The 20,157-nt window shown below is 51.0% G+C and overlaps 2 protein-coding genes across 2 annotated transcripts; one reads left to right on the top strand and one right to left on the bottom strand.

The window, feature by feature from the left end:
* Positions 1-1,379: 1,379 nt before the first annotated feature.
* Positions 1,380-7,395, bottom strand: SLC2A10 (solute carrier family 2 member 10). Its single transcript, XM_039563630.1, has 5 exons — positions 7,319-7,395; positions 4,286-5,662; positions 3,127-3,249; positions 2,447-2,582; positions 1,380-1,806 (listed from the first exon to the last, which is right to left on the bottom strand). Exons 1-5 carry the CDS (start codon positions 7,320-7,322, stop codon positions 1,710-1,712), a joined length of 1,737 nt encoding a protein of 578 aa, XP_039419564.1. The 5' UTR covers positions 7,323-7,395; the 3' UTR covers positions 1,380-1,709.
* Positions 7,396-12,603: 5,208 nt separating this feature from the next.
* On the top strand, positions 12,604-14,990 carry TP53RK (TP53 regulating kinase). The gene is made up of 2 exons (XM_039563628.1): positions 12,604-13,453; positions 13,973-14,990. Exons 1-2 carry the CDS (start codon positions 12,619-12,621, stop codon positions 14,449-14,451), a joined length of 1,314 nt encoding a protein of 437 aa, XP_039419562.1. The 5' UTR covers positions 12,604-12,618; the 3' UTR covers positions 14,452-14,990.
* Positions 14,991-20,157: the final 5,167 nt, after the last annotated feature.

Genomic DNA, 20,157 nt, shown 5'->3' with positions numbered 1-20,157 from the left:
CTGTGCACCGCTCCCCACCAAACCCAGAGCAGCAGCCCTCCTCGCACTTCCAGCACTGCTTGGTCCTGGAGACCCTTTATTGTACCCAAACCCACTTTTTATTCCTTCCTGATGGATCACTGAGCTGACTAACTTCTCTAATCTCATTTTATATTTGCTGTTCATTACCTTTATCTTTATCAGGGCTCAATAACACAGTACTGGCTCTACTTTTTTTTTACTGGAATCTGTGATTTCCCATCCCAAGAAATCTGTACTGATTTTGGGATTGTTATTCAGGGTGATTGGAAAGTCTGGCAATATCGTATTTTTTAAGCTTCTGGTATAGTGACAGAAGCACATCTAGGTTTTGGTTTTGGTTGCTTAATAATGTTCCTGTGAGTCTGCTGGTACCATACATGTACATAGATTCATCTTATTTACTGCAGCTGCTTCCTTTGTTTCCCTGCTGCTCTCCCCCTGGATATGGGCCACCTCCTCCTCACAAGGGTGCTAGTCTGAATTTCTACACCCTCCGACTTTCCTTCAGCTTTCCATTTGAACACTCCTTTACGACTTTTCCATCTTGCAGCGCCACCCGCCCAGCTCTGCTGCGATGGAGGGCCCAGGCCCTGTGACACCAGCTGGCAGCTCCAGAGCTGCCTCCCTTCCCGGGAGCATTCACCCGTCATGGCAAGGGCTACGAGAGCAGAGCTGGGACCTTGCCCTGCAGCCCCGGGGCTCTCCTACACCTCCTCTCTGTCCCGTGGCCCTGCAGGCGGTGCAAGCACAGACACCCAGACCCTGTGCAGTGTGCGACAAACTGGGCACCTCTCGCAGATTCCTCCTCCTGGCGTGCTGAAGCTGCTGGGTTTGGAAAGTGCACTGGGGATTTTTTGTATTAAGTGGGAACGACAGTCCTTGACCCTGGACTTTGATCCCCCTCACCATGAGCTGTCTCACAGCTTTCTGTACCGCCACCCCACCACCTGGCACTGTCCCTAGCCCTGTCTGCTGGCCCCAGAGCTAACTCGGGTGTCCCCCCGGCACAACCAGCCCCGCTCGCTGCTCTCACCGGGGTCCCCCGTCCTCTGCCCTTGTCTTGTCCCCAGCACAGCCCCGGCACCCTGCTCACCCCCGCGCAGGGTTACCCCGAATTCTCAATCGCATATCCCTCCTGTCCGGCCCATCAGCCCCAGGGCACAATGCGGGGAGGGGGGCAGGAAAGGGGGTCCGAGGGGTGCGGGGGGCTCGGATTTTGGGAATTGCGGGGGTCTGTCCGCATCCCCGAGCGGGCGGTGTCGGGCGCCCACTGGCGGCAGGTCCGGGGCAGGGCACCCTGCGCGGCCCCGATCCCGGTGTTCCCGAGACCTGGAAAATAACACACCTTGCTCACAACAGAGCTTCCCGGATGGGATCACTGTCAGCAAAACCCGTGCTTTAATTCCTGCGTATAAAACCATTAATCTCTTAAATGATAGGAGATACAAATGATGAAAAATTAAAAGATATCAAAGGAAGGATGTATTCCCTTCCTGGGAACAATCATTCTCCAAGGACCCAAAGGACATGCTGTTGGCGTGTTCCCAGATCTAAGGCACTACAGGGAGAACTGTCTCTGACCAGAGGTCACCAGTTAAAGACCCCAGAAAAGAAGTGTCCTGATGGCCCAGCTTGGTCCTGTGTTGGTGGAACTCCTCAGACAGGATGCTGCGGGCAGGTCACTGGTTTCATGCGCTGCTGGCGTGCTCCATTCTCTGGTACTGTGTGTGTGTGCAGCTCGCTCCTCTTCCACGTCTCTGCTTGAACACATTTCCTTCCCACACCCTGCCAGGCAGTGATGAAGGTCAGGAGCAGCACCAGGGAGCCAGCCAGGTGCTCACAGCAGTCACCCCTCCTGCCCCCCAATGAGTGCTTCCTCAGCCATGAGGCAGCACAGCCTCTCCTGCTCCAGCAGTGCCTGCCCTGCCACCTCCATCCCAACCAGGATGGCACAAACACATTTTGATCTTCTCTAGCCCATTACAAGCTTTGTGTGAAAATTACCAGGTGGGAGCCCATGCTCCAGACGTCTCTGCCTCAGAGGAGAAAGATCAGCCTGGGATTATTCTAAGGTGAAAAGACAGGACTATCATCCCCTCCTGCCTCCTCCCAGTCCTGACCTTCCTGTCCCATGTTGTGGTGCTGGTCTCCTCTGCTCGACCATGAGTCCTGGTTTTTATACCATTTTTCTTGAGTGTCACTACTGCCCTCCAGCAGCACAGCTGCAAGGCTCAGGGCAGTGACCTGCTGATGAAGGCGCTGCAGCTCTCCCACCCTGTCCCACAGCCCTGCCACAAACTTGAGATTTTCTATTTTCTCAGCAGCACTGGCCAGACTTTGCTTCAGGCCAGTGCCACAGACCTCAGGGGGTGTCAGTGGGAAGCACCCAAAGCCAGCACTCCTGCTGGGACAACAGCACACGTACCGTTTCCTGGAGAACTGCTGGTCTATCTCCTCTAGGGACTGTCCTTTTGTTTCTGGCACAAAAAGGTAAATGAATATAACAGCCATCACTCCCACCAGTCCATACAGAAGAAACATCCAAGAGAATCCGATGGCATCTGCAAAGATTCCAGTGTGTGAAGGTAGGAGGTGGGTCACACCATGGGGTACAAAGGAAACTGGTTGCTTACTGTGAGGTGGTCACTGATGCCTGACAGGGGCAACTTATATTGTGAAGCCTTCAAGAGAGCCGGGAAACTCCTTATCTGCAAGGCCTGGACTGGGAATTGGCAAAGGGAAAGGCTGGTGCATGCCAGACTTTGCCAGCACCAGGGAGAAGAAGGCAGACGAGGTCCAGGGCCAGCAGTGCCTGCTGAGAAATGTAAAGCTGCCGGTATGGAAGCTGCAAACTCTGTGTTCCTGATACTGTGGTGCTACAGTGCAGCCCAGTGGGCAATGGGTGATTTTTATAAACGAGTGACAGAGAGGCTCTGACCAGTGCTGCTGGTGCCTGGCTTTCCTGCTCTCAGGGGCAACAGGGTCACACCTATCCCAGCCTCAAGTCCTCAGGGTTCAAAATGTCACTTAATCTCCAAATGGCTCGTGGTGGCCACCTTCCCTAACCAGCTGTGGGATGCGGAGGGAGGGGAAGTGACTACTTACCAATAAGGTCCAGGAAGGAGAGGCTGATCAGTAAATTACCAGCCCAGTTAAAGCTGTTACAGAAGGCAAAGGCTCTTCCTCTTATCCCAGTAGGGTAAATCTCACTCAGGACCAGCCAGGTCACTGCACAGATTAGAGAGATCACAAAGATAGTGTGGAGTTAAGCAATTTGTTTGGGAAATGGGCAAGGCAGATTTCAGCAGGGGGTTTAAACTCTGGCTTCACCCAGCACCCGCTGCTGGTGGTGTCAAACATTCATTGATCTCAGAGACACAACAGAACACTTCACACCTCCTGTGTTCAATGCTTCATGGAGGAATAAAATAGCAATAAACAGGCCCAGGGAGTGAAGAAGAAAGCAGGCTAGCTGATCATTCCATTCACAGGAGATGGAGAAAATCTGACAGGCCTGCTGTCAGGTCATGCTCTTTGTAAAGAAACGAGAAAAGGGTGGAATTAGGGAGACAACATTGCATTTGGGCTAAAATCAGAGTTAAAGCAATATATATCCTTAAGAAGTCTCTCCTATCCTGGGGTTATTTTGCTTAAAATAATTTGCAGGGTGGCTGTCAAACCCATGAGACATATTCACTTAACATACTTTTCTTGAATTAAATGCTGTTTTCTCCCATCAAGGCATTTAAATGCCAGAAAACAGTAGAACTCACATGGAAGCAAGAACTAATCTTTAATCTCATCTGATGAAAAAGAAATAATAATAAATAGAATTAAAAAAACCAACTGATACTAAGAAACCTTCAAAAGAGGTTCAGCTTCCAGTTCTGCAGTGACTTTCATAATCACACCGCAGAAGCCCCTCAGTCCCTCTGTCCTCAGCCCTGTATTTTCTTCCTCACCAGAGTGACAGGAAGATTATGTAGTGCTTGTAGGATGCTCTGATTTTCCATTGAACTTCAGAGAAAAAAAAAACTTTACAAGGGAAGTGAATAGCACGGAAGAGAGAGTTACTCTAGTGCTGTAGCTGACAGAGCTGCAGTGCTAGAAGATGATTCAGTGGGCAGGAGGGGACAAATGTCCAGTTCCCATACACTGAGCTGCTCAGCACAGCAGATACATAAGGAATGGTTCAAGCAGGCAGCTTGCAGATCAGCCCTAGTTTTATTCTCTGGGTAAGTGCAAGGATAAACACCACACTTACTTGGCCCAAATCCAATTGAGAAGGCACTCACGAAAGCCATCATGCTCAGCAGTGTAATCCAATTTAAGACCGTATGTTGTGCCCAGGGAGCAGCACCGAGAGGAGGGCCCGTGCTTTCCAGTGTTCCTTTCTTGGACTGACCTGCCAAGTCCCTTTTCTGACTGAAGGAAGAATTAGGAACAACCTCTTTGCTTTGAGTGCTGGCAAAAACTTTTGTAAGGCTCCTTGCGGCAGCAAAACCAGGGCCTGCCTGACTTCTGACAGCACCTGATGCTGGTGGGACAGGAGACACAGCAGACTGGGGGACCACATGTGTTGGGGGGTGCTGGGTGAGGCTGTGGGATGCATTGGGGCCTGCGGCTGCTTTGCAGTCCCTGGCCATGGCCAGCGGAGCCATGAGGCTGGTGAGGCCGATGGTGGTGACGGAGATGGCCATCACCACACAGCCAGACATGAGCAGCACTCTCCTGCCTGCCTTGTCTGCCAAGGCCATGGCCACCAGTGTGGCCACCACCTTTATCGCTCCCAGCCCGACTGAGGCCAGGATTGCTGAGGAGTTGCTCTGGAATCCCACCGAGTGGAAGATTTTGGAGGCATAGCCCAGCACATTGGGCTGCCCAGTGAACTGCTGGAAGAGCACCAGTCCCAGGCCCACCAGAGTCCGCCTTCTCATGTTGTCTCTGGTCCTAAAAAGGTCGAGAAATGAGTAATTCTTCTCCTGATATGGCTCCCGCTTTGCTGCTGCTCTGTCCTCTGTGTCCTGCAATGGGATGAGGCCCTTCTGGCAGTCAGAGTCCCACGAGCTCAGTTTAACAGGGTTCACTGGGAGAAAGAGGATGCTGAGGAACTGCATGACCGTCGGGGCAATGGCCAGTCCAAACATGTACCTCCACCCCTCGTCCACGTCTGCAAAGATGTAATTCAGTGCATAGGACAGCAGGATGCCCAAGGTGATTCCCACTTCGTAGAGAGACACCAGCAGCCCTCGCTGGTGAGCAGCCACCATTTCTGAGACATAGATGCAGCAGGCCATGGACGAGACAGAGGTGGCAAAGCCCACGGTCATGCGCCCAATGACCAGCACAGGGAGTGACCTCGCCAGTGTGAGGATGAGGCTGCCCACCAAGAGGACCAAATTGCTGACCAGGATTGCTCTCCTCCGGCCATGGCGGTCGATGAGGATCCCCCCAGCCAGGGAGGCGAGGAGCGCTCCGATAAGGATGGCACTCACCAGAACTTCTTGCTTGAAGCAGCTGAGGTGAAAATCTGTCTGCAACTGCAGCAGTGCTCCAGAGATTATCCCCAGCTCGTATCCAAATATCAGCCCGCCCAGGAGAGACACCGTTGCAGACAAGAGGAGGACCAGCAGTGCACGACCTGGAAAACAAGCAAGCAGGTTCAGTTTTCTGATGCTATAAGACAAGCTCTCAGCATGCACAGGCTGGAAAAAGCTCTCCCAGGACACCCACAGTTTTCCATCTACAAAGTCATGATGTGGAATTTCCCCATAGCTCACTAGGTCACATGTATAGAGGCACTTGCAGACAGTCACACAACCCACCAGACTTCTGCTAACGCAGGGGTTCTCATCCGGGGTGCAGAACTTTGAAATCAGGACGTTTTAACAGAGTTAAGACTTGTTTTTAAGTGCAGGGCAGTGATTTGTAGTGCCTGGAGTTGTACAGCGGGATCCTCTGTGGTATCTCTTGATTGTAATTACAAAATTTGCTCTGGGCAGGAAATGCAGCTTCTGCTTTCTGGTTCTGAACTCTTCTGCATTATCATTTTCACATTTCAGAGCATGTGGTACCACCAGCTCTCCCTGCAGGTTTTGTATTCTCACTCCCTATCTTGTTGTTAAAAGCCCTGCCCACAAAAGTTTGTTTTTCCTTTAACTAATCTTGTACTCTCTTCTTCCATTTAATTAGAAATACTCAAAATTTTGGTAGACTGTATGTCGAAAAAATGTGAGCACAACCACCAGACCGTGGAAACTTTTCTCACCCAGCCAAAGGACTTTTGTCCTGTCACAAGCTGTGTTTAATGGGAAGTGTCTCTGCTTGGCCGTTAATTACAGCTAGCAATAAAGGCTATTTATCAGTGATGGCTGTATATAAATACAATTATTTTTATTTATTCTGCAACCCTCTGTGTTTCATTTGTGTTACTTATGCCATCCCAGCTATCCCAGTCCCTCCCACCATGCTCTGTGTGAACACCTGCACTGCTTTTAGCACTCCTTGTACATATTATGCAGATAATTAGAAAAAATATCTGCTGAGAACATAAGGCATAGGTGGCCTTCCCATTAACTTCAAGCCACAAATTCTATTACACACAGAGAGTCCCATTATAAATACCATGGCTGATTTAATCAGGTTTTGCTGCATTTCTTGTTAACTTAGTAAGATGTCATGGCTTATGAACTTTGGCTGAAACCCAGTTTGTGTATCGCCTATTCTGACGCAGCTGGGGAATTTGAGGACTCTTCAGATCTCCACACGAGGACAGAAAGTTTGGTGGGTCTCGCAAGGAGCTGTGCCAGGCGATTCCTTGCCTAGAGCAAACCGGTCGGGGGACCGTGCTCCGGGACAGGAGCGGGGCAGACCCGCTGTCCAGCCGAGCTGGGACGGGGCTGACCCCGGACTCTGCTCACACCAGCGCCAAGGCCAATGGGCGCCGCGCCGCTGCCTGCAGCAATCCCCACTGCCCAGCAAATCCAGCTCCTTCCACATTCCCCGAACCCCCGCTCCCCTCCCCGGCGCGCTGCCGGGACAGCCCCGGGACCGAGCCACAGGAAATTCCTTGGCTCGTATGTTCGCGGAGCGGGCTGCTGGGACCGCTAAAAAAAGAACAGAAAGAAAGGAAGGGGCGGGGGATGCACCCCCAGCCCTTAGGAAAAGTTGCAAACTGTCTCTTTTTTTTTTGGAAACTTCTCCCCGGGGCAGGACGTGCCCGTTCCACCCCGGCTGCCCCGTCGGCAGAGGGGCTCGCAGCCCCCGCGCCCGCCACCCCGGCCCGTCCCGCACTCACCCATGGCGGGGCTGAGCCCGCGGCGGGCGCGGAGCGGAGCGCAGCGGGGCGGAGCGGGGCCGCGCCACGTCGCTGCCGTCCTGCCCCCGGCCGGGCAGCCTGGGGCTTGTAGTCACCCTGCCCGCCCCTCTCGGGGCGGGGGTCCCGGGCGGGGGGCGCTGCACCGCCCCGGGAGCGATGCCGAGGGCCGGGGAGCGGAGCCGGAGCCCGGGGGATGGGTGAGCCCGTGGGTGAGCCCGGCGGAACCGGGGCCGGGCGGCCGCGGGGTGGCCGGGGACACATAACCGAGGTACGTGGCGGGTTGGTCCAGAAACGAGGATGCGGCTTTGGTGGCTGGAATGACAGCTCTGTCTCCAGTCTGTGTCACTTGAGGAACAGAAATCTCCTCGCTGCCTGCAGAGCTGCCCTTGTGCAGAGCTTCACCCCTCTAGACGAGAAAGCCTCCAGAAAGTGCACGAGAGGTTGTCAGTTTATTAATGTTTTTAGGTCGCTCGGCTGGAAAGCCAAAGAAACCTGCTAAGTAAGGGGTGCCCACTTGAAAACTAAAAACAAAAAGAGCAGCAGGGGAGGTTTAAGTTGGATATCAGAAAAAAGTTTTTCACACGGAGTGGTCGGGCACTGAACAGGGTCCCCAGGGCAGTGGTCACAGCACCAAGCCTGCCAGAGCTCAAAAAGCGTTTGAATGATGCTCTCAGACACCTGGTGGGATTGTTGGGGTGTCCTGTGCAGGGCCAGGAGTTGGACTCAATGATCCTGGTGGGTCCCTTCTATCTCAGCATATTGTTTGAGTCTATGATTCTGTGATTCTATGTCTGAGTTTGCCCTCTTAACTTTCATGGCTGTGGGACAGAAAGAATCAGTCTCTCAAGCTTATCTCCTTCCCCTGACACATTGCTCCATCAGACAAAACATTCGGTATTCAACTTCCTTTGCTATTAACATTCTTCTTCTGCTGAGTGGAACAGGAACCTTCCTGCTGTCCTGCATAAAAGACACTGGGACTTGCACTTGGATGAAAGATTTTTTTCCTGAGGCTAATTTAATGAATCCCAAAGTCCAGTTTGTTAAACAAGGATTTTACAAAGTGTGATACAAAGTGCTTTCAAAACTCTTTAACACAGTATGGAAACATTGCCCTTTGGTGCTGTTCATGTAAACGACAGCTGCTGGGCGGGTTGAGATGTTCAGGAGTTTGCTGTGACCCAGCTGCCATGGGGAACAGCGAGGAAGATGTGGTGTCACAGGTGGGAAGACAAGCACAGCCTCCCCAGAGCCTTGCAGCAGGGACTGCCACTGGAGGGTGAGTGCAAATGAGCACGAACCTGCTTTGTGAGCTGGCATGTGACTGCAGGTAATATTTCATTAAAAACCCATATTAAATTTTAATATTTAGTATGTTATAGCCATGCAAGCTCCAGAACAGCACCCTGTGGAGCCTGTGTTGGTAAAGCTTTTTGCCCCAGCACAGAATTGAATTGTGGAAGGTCTGAATCAGTGACCATTGTGCCTGTGGTGCAGGCACACCCCTCTGACACAGGCAAAACTTAACAGTTTGGGTGAAGAATAAAGAACACGTGAACATGTGATTTTTTTTTAAAAGAGCCTTTCAGTCATCCCCCATGTTAACTTGATAGGGGATTTAAGAGAAGTATTTAAAAATTGTTATTTTTCCAAGTATGGGGATACATCTCGTGTCTTTGCTCTGTAGAACAGTGGTACCAACTCATTTTATTCCAACTCATAGTTTGGGATGCTTGAGATGTGCCATACTGGATCATGTGTATCCTTTCAGCTTTAGTTTGTCAGATATCTGGCTGCAACATGAGCAGCAGTTTTCAAAGGTTTTGGTTTTGTTTCTTCTCAAAATCATAGAGAATGTGGAAAGTGTGTCAAATCATGTACCTGGTTTATAGATTAAATAAATGCTTCCCATTCATATGATCTAATTTCAGTGGGAATACAGGATATGAAAATACCTTTTCTAAAACCTTGTATCTGATACAGCCTGACAGCTGCAACAGGGATCACACACGGTGCAGAATGGCTTCAAACACCAGCCAAGAGAAACCAATGGTGTTCATGGGAAGAGCTTTTCAACAGCATTTGCATTTCATATTAGAGCAGTTTAAATAGCTCTGAAATCACAACCAGCTCTTGTGATATGCAGAGGGAGAAATTACTCCAATTTTCTCTCATCCCCAAGACCCACATGAGACCAGTTCATGGCAGACAGCAAACACTACAACTCTGTGTCTAGGCTGATGTCTCCCACATTTTGGGAGCACAGGAGGATGCAGGGGATGCAGTATGATCTTGCCCATGATCTCTGGCCCCCAGAGCTCAAGCCTAGGCATTTTGGGTGAGCTGTGTTATGAACTGGAGGAGATGTCTCCCATGCTTGGATCCCCACCATGCGAGGCAGAGAGCCAGAGAGAACCTAGAGTCTTCATCAGCCTCAGGGCAAACTCACTCTTGGCTACATGATCCCCAGTTTGCCTGAACAATTCCTTCCTTCTGAAATTATTTCAGTGCGAGAAGGCAGAAATTATATTTTTCTCTATGGTCACTCAGCATTCATTTATCTGCCACCCGAACATTTTCTAGAGGCTTCTTGGTCTCTGGCAGGGCAAGAAATATTAGCACAGACAACAAGGAGGTGAGGTCTTGGGGAGCACAGGCAGAGCTTTATGGTGTGTCTACCAAAGGCGGCCAAAAAGATGATGTCAGTATATACAGAAAGGCAGCTGTCACATCGACACTGTGAAGGCTGTGGGTTATGCTCCTCTGGAAAAAAGGGTGAAAACCTGCTATGATGTACAGCAGGGATAATTTGGGGGAAAAAAATCTTCCTTAGGGGTTCTTAAAGTACAGCTTTCTTATCACACCTTTCATAGTCAGTGGGTATTCTGGGCCTGCTGAAGGCAGGACCTTTGTCCCTAAGCTCCATATGAGAAGGTCTGTGGGAGTCGGATCCACCAATACTTCATGCCTGCAGGCACGTTTCTATCCTTGCTCCCTCCTGTGATGCCTTCCTCCTCCTCCTTTCCGGTCCGTGTGTCTTGGCAGTGCCATTTCCCCATCTGATCCTTATCTCGCTCCTGGCTGCCGGGCTTTCGGGCGCGTTCCTGCCTGGCAGCCAAACAGCACATCCCCAGGGCTGAGCGGCAGGAATGTGCTCCTGGAGAGCTCTGTGTTGGGAACGGCAGCCTGTGTTTGGTAACACAATCCGCCTGTGATTACTGGAAATGTTACCCTCTACCTCTTTTAGCTGCAGCAGCTAAAAGAGGCTTTAAAATCGCAAAGTGAAATACAAATACAGGAGGAGAAAGAAGTCCATCCTCGAAAAAGGAAGACATGGTGTTCAGGAATCCTCATCACACCCTCAAACGTATTTTCTTCTATTGTGACTGACCCTTAGGAAGGGGCTTGGGGGACCAAACTCAATTCAGTTATTGATGGAAGTGATGGTCCCTGAGCAGGCAGAAGTGTCACAGCTGGGATGGAGCCAGCTCACCAGGAACCTCCATTTATTGCATGTTCATTTACATCCCAGAGAGATTTCTCCTCCTGATGTCAGGCTGCATGTGTTTTCTCTTATGATATCCTAACCCAGGGGGGTTCCCTAGCAATTCTGGTCGGTAGTGTTGGTCCCACCAGGAATCTTGTTTCCTTGCCTGTTTTAGGGATGCCTCCAGCATGGCACCCTGCAACAACTCAAACTCATCCCTTTTCCCATCTGTCCAGCTCTGAGGATTGCAGCCTCTATCCTTAAATCACTGGGGGGTGATGGGAGAGCTGCTCCCAGGGCTGTGTCCTGCCTGGTACCAAGGGATCTATAGTACAGCAGGGAGCAGCCCATGGGACCTGCCTTGGTGCCAATTACCTCGGTTTGCTGTGCTGCAATTTTAAACTTAATTACATTGTTTGTGAAAGGGGAGTTTGTAAATGCTTGTCACCGGGAGGACAAAGTTACATAACTAAACCATTTACCAGTCTGTGGAATCAGAGCAGTTCTCTGGGGTGATTTAATATTCCAACAAAAACACTGGGTGATACCATAAATATTGTGAATGGCTCTAGATAGTTTCCAAGGGCTATGTCAACTGTTTATTGCATTAAAAGGGAAAAGAATAAGTGCAATCACAAGGAAGATAAAATTTAAATAAATAAAATAAAGGGGAAAATAAAGCAAAAATATTTTCTTTCATATTTTGAAAGCTCTGGAGGAGGTTTTTGGCCAGCATGAGAGAAAACCATCATGTTTGCCAGAATAATGAAGCAAAGGGTATCTGTGTGCACTTGCTTATAGGTTATACATGTGTGTCTGTGGGGGTATCTATGCACAGATGCTCTGATAAAATCTGTTCACAACATGGGGAAAACCTTTTTCTTTCTTTGAGTGTTTGAGGCATTTGCAAATTCCAGCCACAGAGGCCAGGAATGCACCTCTTTCCCTAGGCAAGCTGTTGGGCTCCTGCGAGGGCAGCTGAAGGAGGGTGCCATGGGTGGGCAGAATTGTGGGATGGATTATCTGTATCATTGAAAACTTGGAAGGTTGTTTAAAAGTTGTCACTGAAGCAAGATAAATATTTGCCAGGCATGATCCCACTGTGCAATGACAAGTAAGCTGTATGGAATGTGTTAATAAAATATAAATGTTCTGAAAAGGAAACAAATGTTGTGGGTGAGAAAACAAAGACAAAATGGACTTGTGGCACCTCCAAAAGCAACAATTGAAAACATATTTACATGGACGGGGCTGAACTCTCTTGTATCTTCTGAGGAACATATTTGCAGCATGTGCACATCACCCAGTAGGGCACTGGGTTTTCAGGGTGCCATAAAAACCCAAATACTGCTCCAGTGAGGTTTATGAGGATAATGAGGTTTGTCCATCTTTTAATAAGATGGCAATGTGGGACTTGGCTGCTCGAGGAAGGGGGAGTCACCTGACTCATGGCATGAGTGGCCTGTGACAGACCTGGGGCAGAAGCTTTGGTGGTGCCCAGCGTTGGGACCCGAGGTCACACAACGCCCTGCTGCAGGCTGCTGATCCCCTGCAGCTTATGGGCAAATCCCTTCTCCTTCCCAGCCGTGAACTGGGCAGCTGCAGTGGATCTGCACAGGCTCCAGCAGAGGCTTTTGGCACATGAAAGAACAAGAGCCAGTGATGGATCATCCTGGTGGTGATGTCCCAGAGGTGGAGCCCCCATGGTGATGCTACAGTGGTGGAGCACCCTGGGGTGACGCCGTGGCAGCGGTGTCCCAGGGATGATGCCCTGGAGGCGGGTTCCAAGGTGATGCTGGGAAAACCTCCAGGGAACCACGAGATCCCCCCTGCCACCTTGGGAAGACGCGCATCCAACACCTCCCTTGCAAGCCCTGGGGAAGCTGCAGGCTCGCTCTTGCACCGGCAAAACCACAGGAGCACGCCCCGGCTTGAGAATGCTCGGGGAAGCAGTCCCACCATCCGGCAGTTAGCCAGTATCCCCCGCCATGGCAGAGGCAAGCGGAGGGCAGCAGGATTTAGGTGGGGGAAGCCCAGAGAGGTTTGGAAGAGGCAGGGCCGGCAGCCCCAGGAGCAGCGCGGCGCAGGCCGCGTTACAGCGAGGGCAGCGAGCGGTGCAGGCGGGGAGGGGGCGGAGCTTCAGGCGTTCGTAGGTTTCCGTCACGGGCAGCCGAGCATTGCCGAGGATGGCCGGAGATTACCGAGCATTGCCGAACAGGCGCCCCGCTCATGCGCCGTGCGGGTGTCAGTGATGGCGGCGGCCGAGGCGGAGGCGGGCGCTGCGCACTCGGTCGTGGCCGGGCCCGCGGGCCCTGCGGTGGGCGACATGGAGCCCGCGGGCCCCGCGATGGGCGAACTGGGGGCGGCGGCCCCCGCCATGGACGGTCCCGAGGGCGGGGCGGGCGCTGCCGTGGTGGCGGAGGAGCCGCCGCCGCCGCCGCTGCCGGGGCTGCGGCTGGTGCAGCAGGGCGCCGAGGCGCACGTGTACCGCGGGCTCTTCCTCGGGCGGGCAGCGGTGGCGAAGCTCCGCGTCCCGAAGCGGTACCGGCACCCGGCGCTGGAGGAGCGGCTGAGCCGGCGGCGCATGGCCCAGGAGGCGCGGTCGCTGCTGCGGTGCCGGCGGACAGGTGGGCACGGGGGCGGCCGGGCCGGGCCGGGGCTGCCTGGCGGGACGGACAGACAGACAGACAGACACCGGAGCGGAGTGGGCGGGGCTGTCCTGGCGCCCCGGCTCTTCACGTCGCTCAGAGCAGATCTCAGGCACTTGGCGCCGTCCTGCGCCATCCTGAAGGATGCAGAGCCTTCTTCTGAGCCCGGGACGACCCGCTCTGCTCTTTCAGGGTGTCCCTAAAACTCGTCTTGTCCTCGGTGTGTCCCATAGCGGGTTTTATCGGGGCGGCTCGCCCCAGGAGGGGCTGGGCTGTCACCACGTTTGAGCTGCCAGGTCGTTGTAAGACTGCGGGGCAGTGCAGATGGCTTGGAAGCGAGTGTTGGCCAGGCCGTTCCCCGGGGTGGATTATCAGTGGCTGGGAGTGATCTCAACTGGCATTTCTGCTTAAGACTTTTATCGGTTGTGTTTTGTTGCTAAAATACAGCTGGGAATCATGTAAATTAACTGCTAGCATTTCATTTGTTCTTTTAAATAGGGATTCCTGCTCCAGTGGTCTACTTCGTGGATTATGTCACCAACTCGATCTATCTGGAAGATATTGTAGACTCAATTACTGTTCAGGATCATATTTATTCCGTACAAAAGAGTGGGAATGACACCAGTGGCCTCCATAAGTTAGCAGAGAAGATGGGTGAGCTGTTAGCAAGGATGCACGATGAAGATATTATCCATGGGGATCTTACAACTGCCAATCTCCTCCTGCGGCCACCCACGGAGAAGCTGGACTTGGTGTTGATAGACTTTGGACTCAGTTTTATTTCAGGTCTTCCAGAGGATAAAGGAGTTGATTTGTATGTGCTGGAAAAAGCCTTCATTAGCACTCATCCAGATACTGAAATGATGTTCAAAGCTCTGCTGAAGACCTACGCAGCCACGTCTAAAAAATCTGGTCCTGTGATCAAAAAGCTGGATGAGGTTCGACTAAGGGGAAGGAAGAGATCCATGATTGGGTAGAAGAGAGCAGGGTTAGGGATGGAGAAATAGTAGGTTTTGCAAATAGGGTTATTTATATTTCTAGCTGGTTTTATTTCAGAGATACTATTTTGATAACTGTGTCTTCAAATAAATAAACTTGAAAGAGTGTAATTGTCATAAAGTAACCAAAGTAATTGTGTGAGATTGGGGCGCAGCCAAGAGAGAAACAACGAGAGGTCACTTCTTTCCTACATGTTAAATATTTCTAATACAAAGTAGTTTACAGTGTCATTTTGCCCATCTTCTTTGTGTGGTTAGAATCATTCAGAGCAATCTTTCTCAGCCTGCAGACCATAAATTAGTGGGAGGTTCTTACCTTGGAGACTACAAAAGAGCATCTGCAAGAGGTAACTTAGAAAAACAAGTGTGTTATTTTTCTCAGAAGACTTTACAGCAAAGGGTTTAAATCTGTTATAAACAACTCAACACATCCTGAAAATTTTCAGGAGAACTGAATTCTGGAACATGGGCAATGCTGAAATACAACACTAAACATAAACCAGGTTTATTTTCTTCCAGTAGTAAGTGTTGGCTTTTTTCACTCTCAGTCAATAGTACTGTCTTAAGGAAATTCAACATTTGTTAATCCAGAACAGTGGCTGGGCATACCCTACAGTTTTCTACTGAGAAACTTTCACTTTAAGCAAGAGGTCTGCTGTAAATTTCCTTTTTTTGGAGTGTTACAAGGGAGACTGCTGGTATTGCCATTGCTTGCCCAGGTAGGCAGTTGGCAGAGGTAGGCAGTAATGCTCTTTTTCTTGTAATGTTTTCTCTATATTACTTCATTTTTCTGGGTTACTGTATCTAACGGTGCAGATGTAAGATGTGCCAGAGGAAAATCTTACACACCCACAGTGGGTGGCTTAGAAGATTATCAGCTCTCTGCTTTGTGAGCAGGTTGGGATGTGAGTTGGGTGAATGCAGGAGCATCATTTACTATAGGTAATGATAGAAAAGAAACTGAACTTCTTGCTCTGAACTTGAGCGATTTGCTGTGCTGGGCAGGTGTTATCCATCGGAAAGATCCTCTCTTCTCTTGTGCAGTCACTGGTGCTCTGAGACTGCTCATGAAAAAGGGAGTGAAGTCTCTCACCTCTGCACAGCCATGGATGTGTCCCGTACGGATCCTGCAGCCGGCGGGGAGAAGGCAGCTGTGAGAAGCTGCTCTGCCAGGCGGGGCAGAAGGGATGAGGGCTTTTTCTTCCCCGCTTGGAGCAGCGCAGCCCGAGCAGAGGGCTCCGGGCAGGCGGCGCCGAGAACCACAAGGTTCTGCAGCCTCGCTCCGCGCGGTGGCGCCGGCGCAGCGCTGCCGCCCCTGGTGGCGCAGGTGGCCGGTTCGCGTCCCGCAAGTGTCCTAGCGCGACGGGCTGCCCGTGCCCGGCGCGCATTCACCTCTTGCCAGAGGAGCCGCCTGGGCGAGTGCCCGACCCCGGCGTGGGGCCCGGGTTCCACCGCCCAGCCACAGCTTTGGCTGCCGGGCCGGGCACCCTCGCTCTCCGCAGAATCAGCACCCGTTGTCGCTGCTGTGTTTTGTTTTCAATCGCGGCACTTGGGCGAGAAGCGGCCGAGTGTCCCTGCAGAGAGCAGCGGGGCTGGAGGAGCTGCTGCTGCACCACCTTCTCCTCCCTGCCTGGAGAGCGACGGCCCGGCCCGGCCGAGCACACACGGTCACTTGAATCGGTGTTCCCCGGGTGTCCTGCGGGCTGCTGGAGCGGGGCCTCATGGCATGGTGGGAGCAGGTGCCTGTGAGCTAACGAGTCCCCTAAGGAGGGATCTGAGCCCCGAATGCCGGCCCCGCTGAGGGGAGGCAGCAGCCTGACCCCCCTTACCCGCCGTCCCCCATCTGTACAAACACCGCTCGCACTGTCTCCCGGTGATGCCAGGATTGAGTTCTGTTTGCAAAGCCCTTTGAAGAAGTCTGTTTCCAACTATCATCATGTTTGTTAAAATGCAGCTCTCCCTGCGGGACAGCGGAGCAGAAACAAAGCTGATCCACGGGAGGTTTTCACGGCCGGCGCGGTGCCCTGAGCCGGGCTCGGCAGCCTGCGGTGAGGCCAGTCCTCCTGGGGAGCTGGTGCGTGGGACTGGCCTTCGAGCAGGGACTCCTGAATTGGCCTCTGCTGAAATCAGCTCTGGGATGGAGCTTCAAAACAAAGCAGAACATTACTGGTCACGAAAAGCAAAATGTTTTGCTTTTTCACTGCGTGATAAACCCCTCCGTGTTATATAAGTGTTACTTTCTCCACATCTGTGTTAGGGCTTGTTGATATTTCCTCTCGATCAGCCTGTTGTGTCATATGGATTGCTGTAGAGAATGCTGAACTGTTGCTGTTTGAAGGTGGAAAAATCTCAGCAGGTGCACATCCAGCAAAAAGGACACTCTGGACCTGCAAAGTGTCCACCCCGCATCTTCTTTCAGCCTCAGCTGTATCAGTCCATCAGGAGCCGGACTCAGTGATCCTTGGACGTCCCTTCCAACTCAGGCTACTCTAAGATTCTGGGACAAGCTCCTTGGGTGAAAACCACTGGTTCCCTGGCTGGTTCACAGGGCAGGGGGAGGTTCCAGTTTTTGTTGACGGGGAATAGCTTGACATGCTGCTGTGTTAGCTTTCCGTGCATCTGTGTGGTCATAAGCAACACTGAATTACTATTATTATTGTTATTATTAAAATTATTCACCATTGCATTATTAACACTCAGGCTATATGTCCAGTGCATGCGCATTCTCATAAGGTAAATAGGACTCCTGGTTTGTTTGTTTTTTTTTTTTTAATGAATAGTTTATCTGCTACAAATCCAGTTTTGAGCCACCAATATTCTTCCAGAGTTTGGCCTGACTTTCAACAAAGTCCTTGCAACCCACACTGGCAGAAGTGGTGATGTCCTGCCCTGTCTTACCTAGAGGGGCTGTTCTCCCAAAGTCTTTGTTGTCCTCCAGCCCCTCCAGAACCTTCTTGCTTGCCTGCTGGGGGGACCCTGAGATTGTGGGATGTGACAGGTGATGGCTGGTGGTGCATGGAGCCACTGGAGGTCTCTCTGCCACCATCACTAACACCAGGAAAATCTGTATGTTCAGGGAAAATCTTTGAGCAGAATATATTTACAGCTGTGTGCTGGGTGTACAGCAGATCTCTCTGGGTCTTTCTACTGCTTTAATCTTCCTGCTTTTAAGAAAGAATTGTTGTCTCAGGGCATCAGCTCCAGGCCTGCTGGGAACAGCTTCATTTCCAGAGGCTTCCCAGCATCTGCTTGATCTTGCTCCACACCTTGGTATCACTCAAAAATGCCATGAGTACAAGGAGGTGCAGAAAAGCTGTGGAGAGAGGAATGAAAGGAAAGAGGGAAACACGAATGAAGTGTAAATAGAGGCATTTTATGAGCAGAAAGTGCAATGTAGTATTTCTGAGGGAATTGCTGATTATTGATGGAGTTGCCTTTTCTGTTTATTTTGGTATCTGACATCATCAGTGATTTCTGTGGTGGGAGTGGGGAGCTGGATTGCATGCTCTTGGCTACCAGCCTGACTTTAGCTTGGCAATAAGATCAAGTTCTGTTTTGCCCACTGATGCCATGAGGGCAGAACTAAATTAGGGGGATTTTTTTGAGATAAATGTGAGTTGGAGACCTAGAGGAGAACTAAGAGGAAAAAGAAACATGGAAAAAACCTACTTACAAGCAAGGAACAGGGATGAAGACACTGTTGAATAGTCTGGGAATGCTGTTGCCATGACTTTTGAACAGTGGCTGCTCTGTGATGGCAGTATACTGTGTCTATATGTAAAAACTGTGCATACAAGATATATGATGTAGCTTTTTTCAGTGAACTTTTTTATAGTCCTTTATAGTCTTTGATGTCTGCAGGAAACTGATATTTTCCACTTTTTCAAGATGCAGAACACTGATAACCTTTTGCGACTCTTCTCCCATCACTGCTGATAGGAATAAAAGCATAAAAGGTCGTTTGTAACTCAGGGTTCACTCTGTGAAGGGTCACTAGACGTAAATAAAGCCTCTCCCTGGCCCAAGCACAAGCTGTGTCCCACAGTGGTCCCTTTGGGCACTACACAGCACCTTTCTTTTGCCAATAAACTAAACTTTAAGTAATGGCCCAGGAGTGGTCTGACCCCAGTGATGGCTGTGGAGCACAGGGAAGGCACAGGCAGGGCAGCTGCAGCTGCTGCTGGCACTGGGAATGGGGGTGATGGAGTTTACAAGAAAACAAACTAATTAAACGTTAATTCCCAGCTGAAGTCCAGGAAGGCCAAGAGAACCAGCGTGTAGCCCCTGCACAATGGGCTCTGCTGGGAAGCTCTGAAGGCTGAGCCAGCATCCGCCCTGCTGAGCTGAGAGGGGCCTGGTGGGGTTGGGGAAGGGGCTGTTCAGGCGTGAGTCACGTCTTGGAGAGGAACGTGCTGCCCATCCCCTTGCCCTCCACGCTGCCAGAAATGTGTATCCTCGTAAGAGAACAAACAGACTGTGCTCATTGTTATTGTCTTGAGGCTTTTTTTAACTTACAAGGTTGATTGTGAGACAAAAAGTTTTGTAGAACTCCTTTGGTCCAGCATGTGACACACACACAGACGACACACACTCATACACGGGCTCCCAGTCTCTGGCAGATATATATTTTGGGTAAGCTGAACCTGTTTTAAGCACTTGCATTGTTTTAATGGCTTGAATTTTGCTTTCAGGTCTTCAGTCATTCCTCTGCCCAACCTCTCCATCACGCACTACTACCCGAGTAACGAAGCAGCTTCGGCTACCTCAGCTTGCTGTAGTGGCATTGAGGCAGCACAGCAATCTCCTACTCATTTACTTTGGTCATGATAACTTTGTATTCATGTTGTTGAGCAGTTTAGGAAAAGCAAGGTAAAAATCCTCATAGATTTCTCTCGGTCAGCTCTGTGCTCTGTTCTGGGCCCCGAGGGAAGGTGCGTTTGCCAGCGGGGCTGGGCAGCCGCGGGGCCGGGCGCCAGGCGGATGCCGGATCCTCGCGTTGCCAGCGGCCCCCGGCAGTGCCCGGCAAAAGCTTTTGTGTCCGTTCTGCTGTTTGAAAAGAGCCGCAGCGGTGATGCCGCCACCCTTTAGCCCCTGCCCGGGATGGCTGTGGGCATTAACTGATTTGTTACTATTTGTGCAAAATTACATACAGTGCTGTCAAGGAGAGGGAGGGGAATGGAGGAGGTGGATCCAGACCAGGAGCAGAGTTCCTTCAGACGGGAGCACAGTCCTGTCCGTATTGCTGATTGTACCACCACCCCCTAATTTCTTGTTCCCTCTGTGCCAGTGATTCATGGGTTGTGTGAGGCGGACGAGGCTTTCTCACAGCTGCTTTTTAATCCAATGCATTTGACTCCAACTTCCTTGATGAACTAGGAAGTAGTATCAAGGAGGAGTAACTCTCCAGAAAGCTGACTAACTGTGAATGGAGAAGTTTTCTCTGTCATATATGGGTCAGTTTGCCCATGTTTTGAATATGTTTGAAAGCACTCAAAAGATGCTGCTGAAGTACTAAGGGTGTTTCTTTGCTTTCCCATTTTTCTCCCCACCACTCAGCTTTGTTTAGCCTTCAGTTGCAAGAATACAGGCAGTGCAAAAAGCAGCTCCCTTGGCTTTGATCTCTTGCTCATCTTGATAGCGGAGCAGCTCGGTCTCCTTTGTCTCTCACTGCGGTCAGATGAGACC

The sequence above is a fragment of the Corvus cornix genome, chromosome 20, assembly GCF_000738735.6.
Source record: "Corvus cornix cornix isolate S_Up_H32 chromosome 20, ASM73873v5, whole genome shotgun sequence".
Lineage (NCBI taxonomy): Eukaryota > Metazoa > Chordata > Aves > Passeriformes > Corvidae > Corvus > Corvus cornix.
Note: the sequence above shows the minus strand (reverse complement) of the source record. Positions and strands in the feature narration are given on the sequence as shown.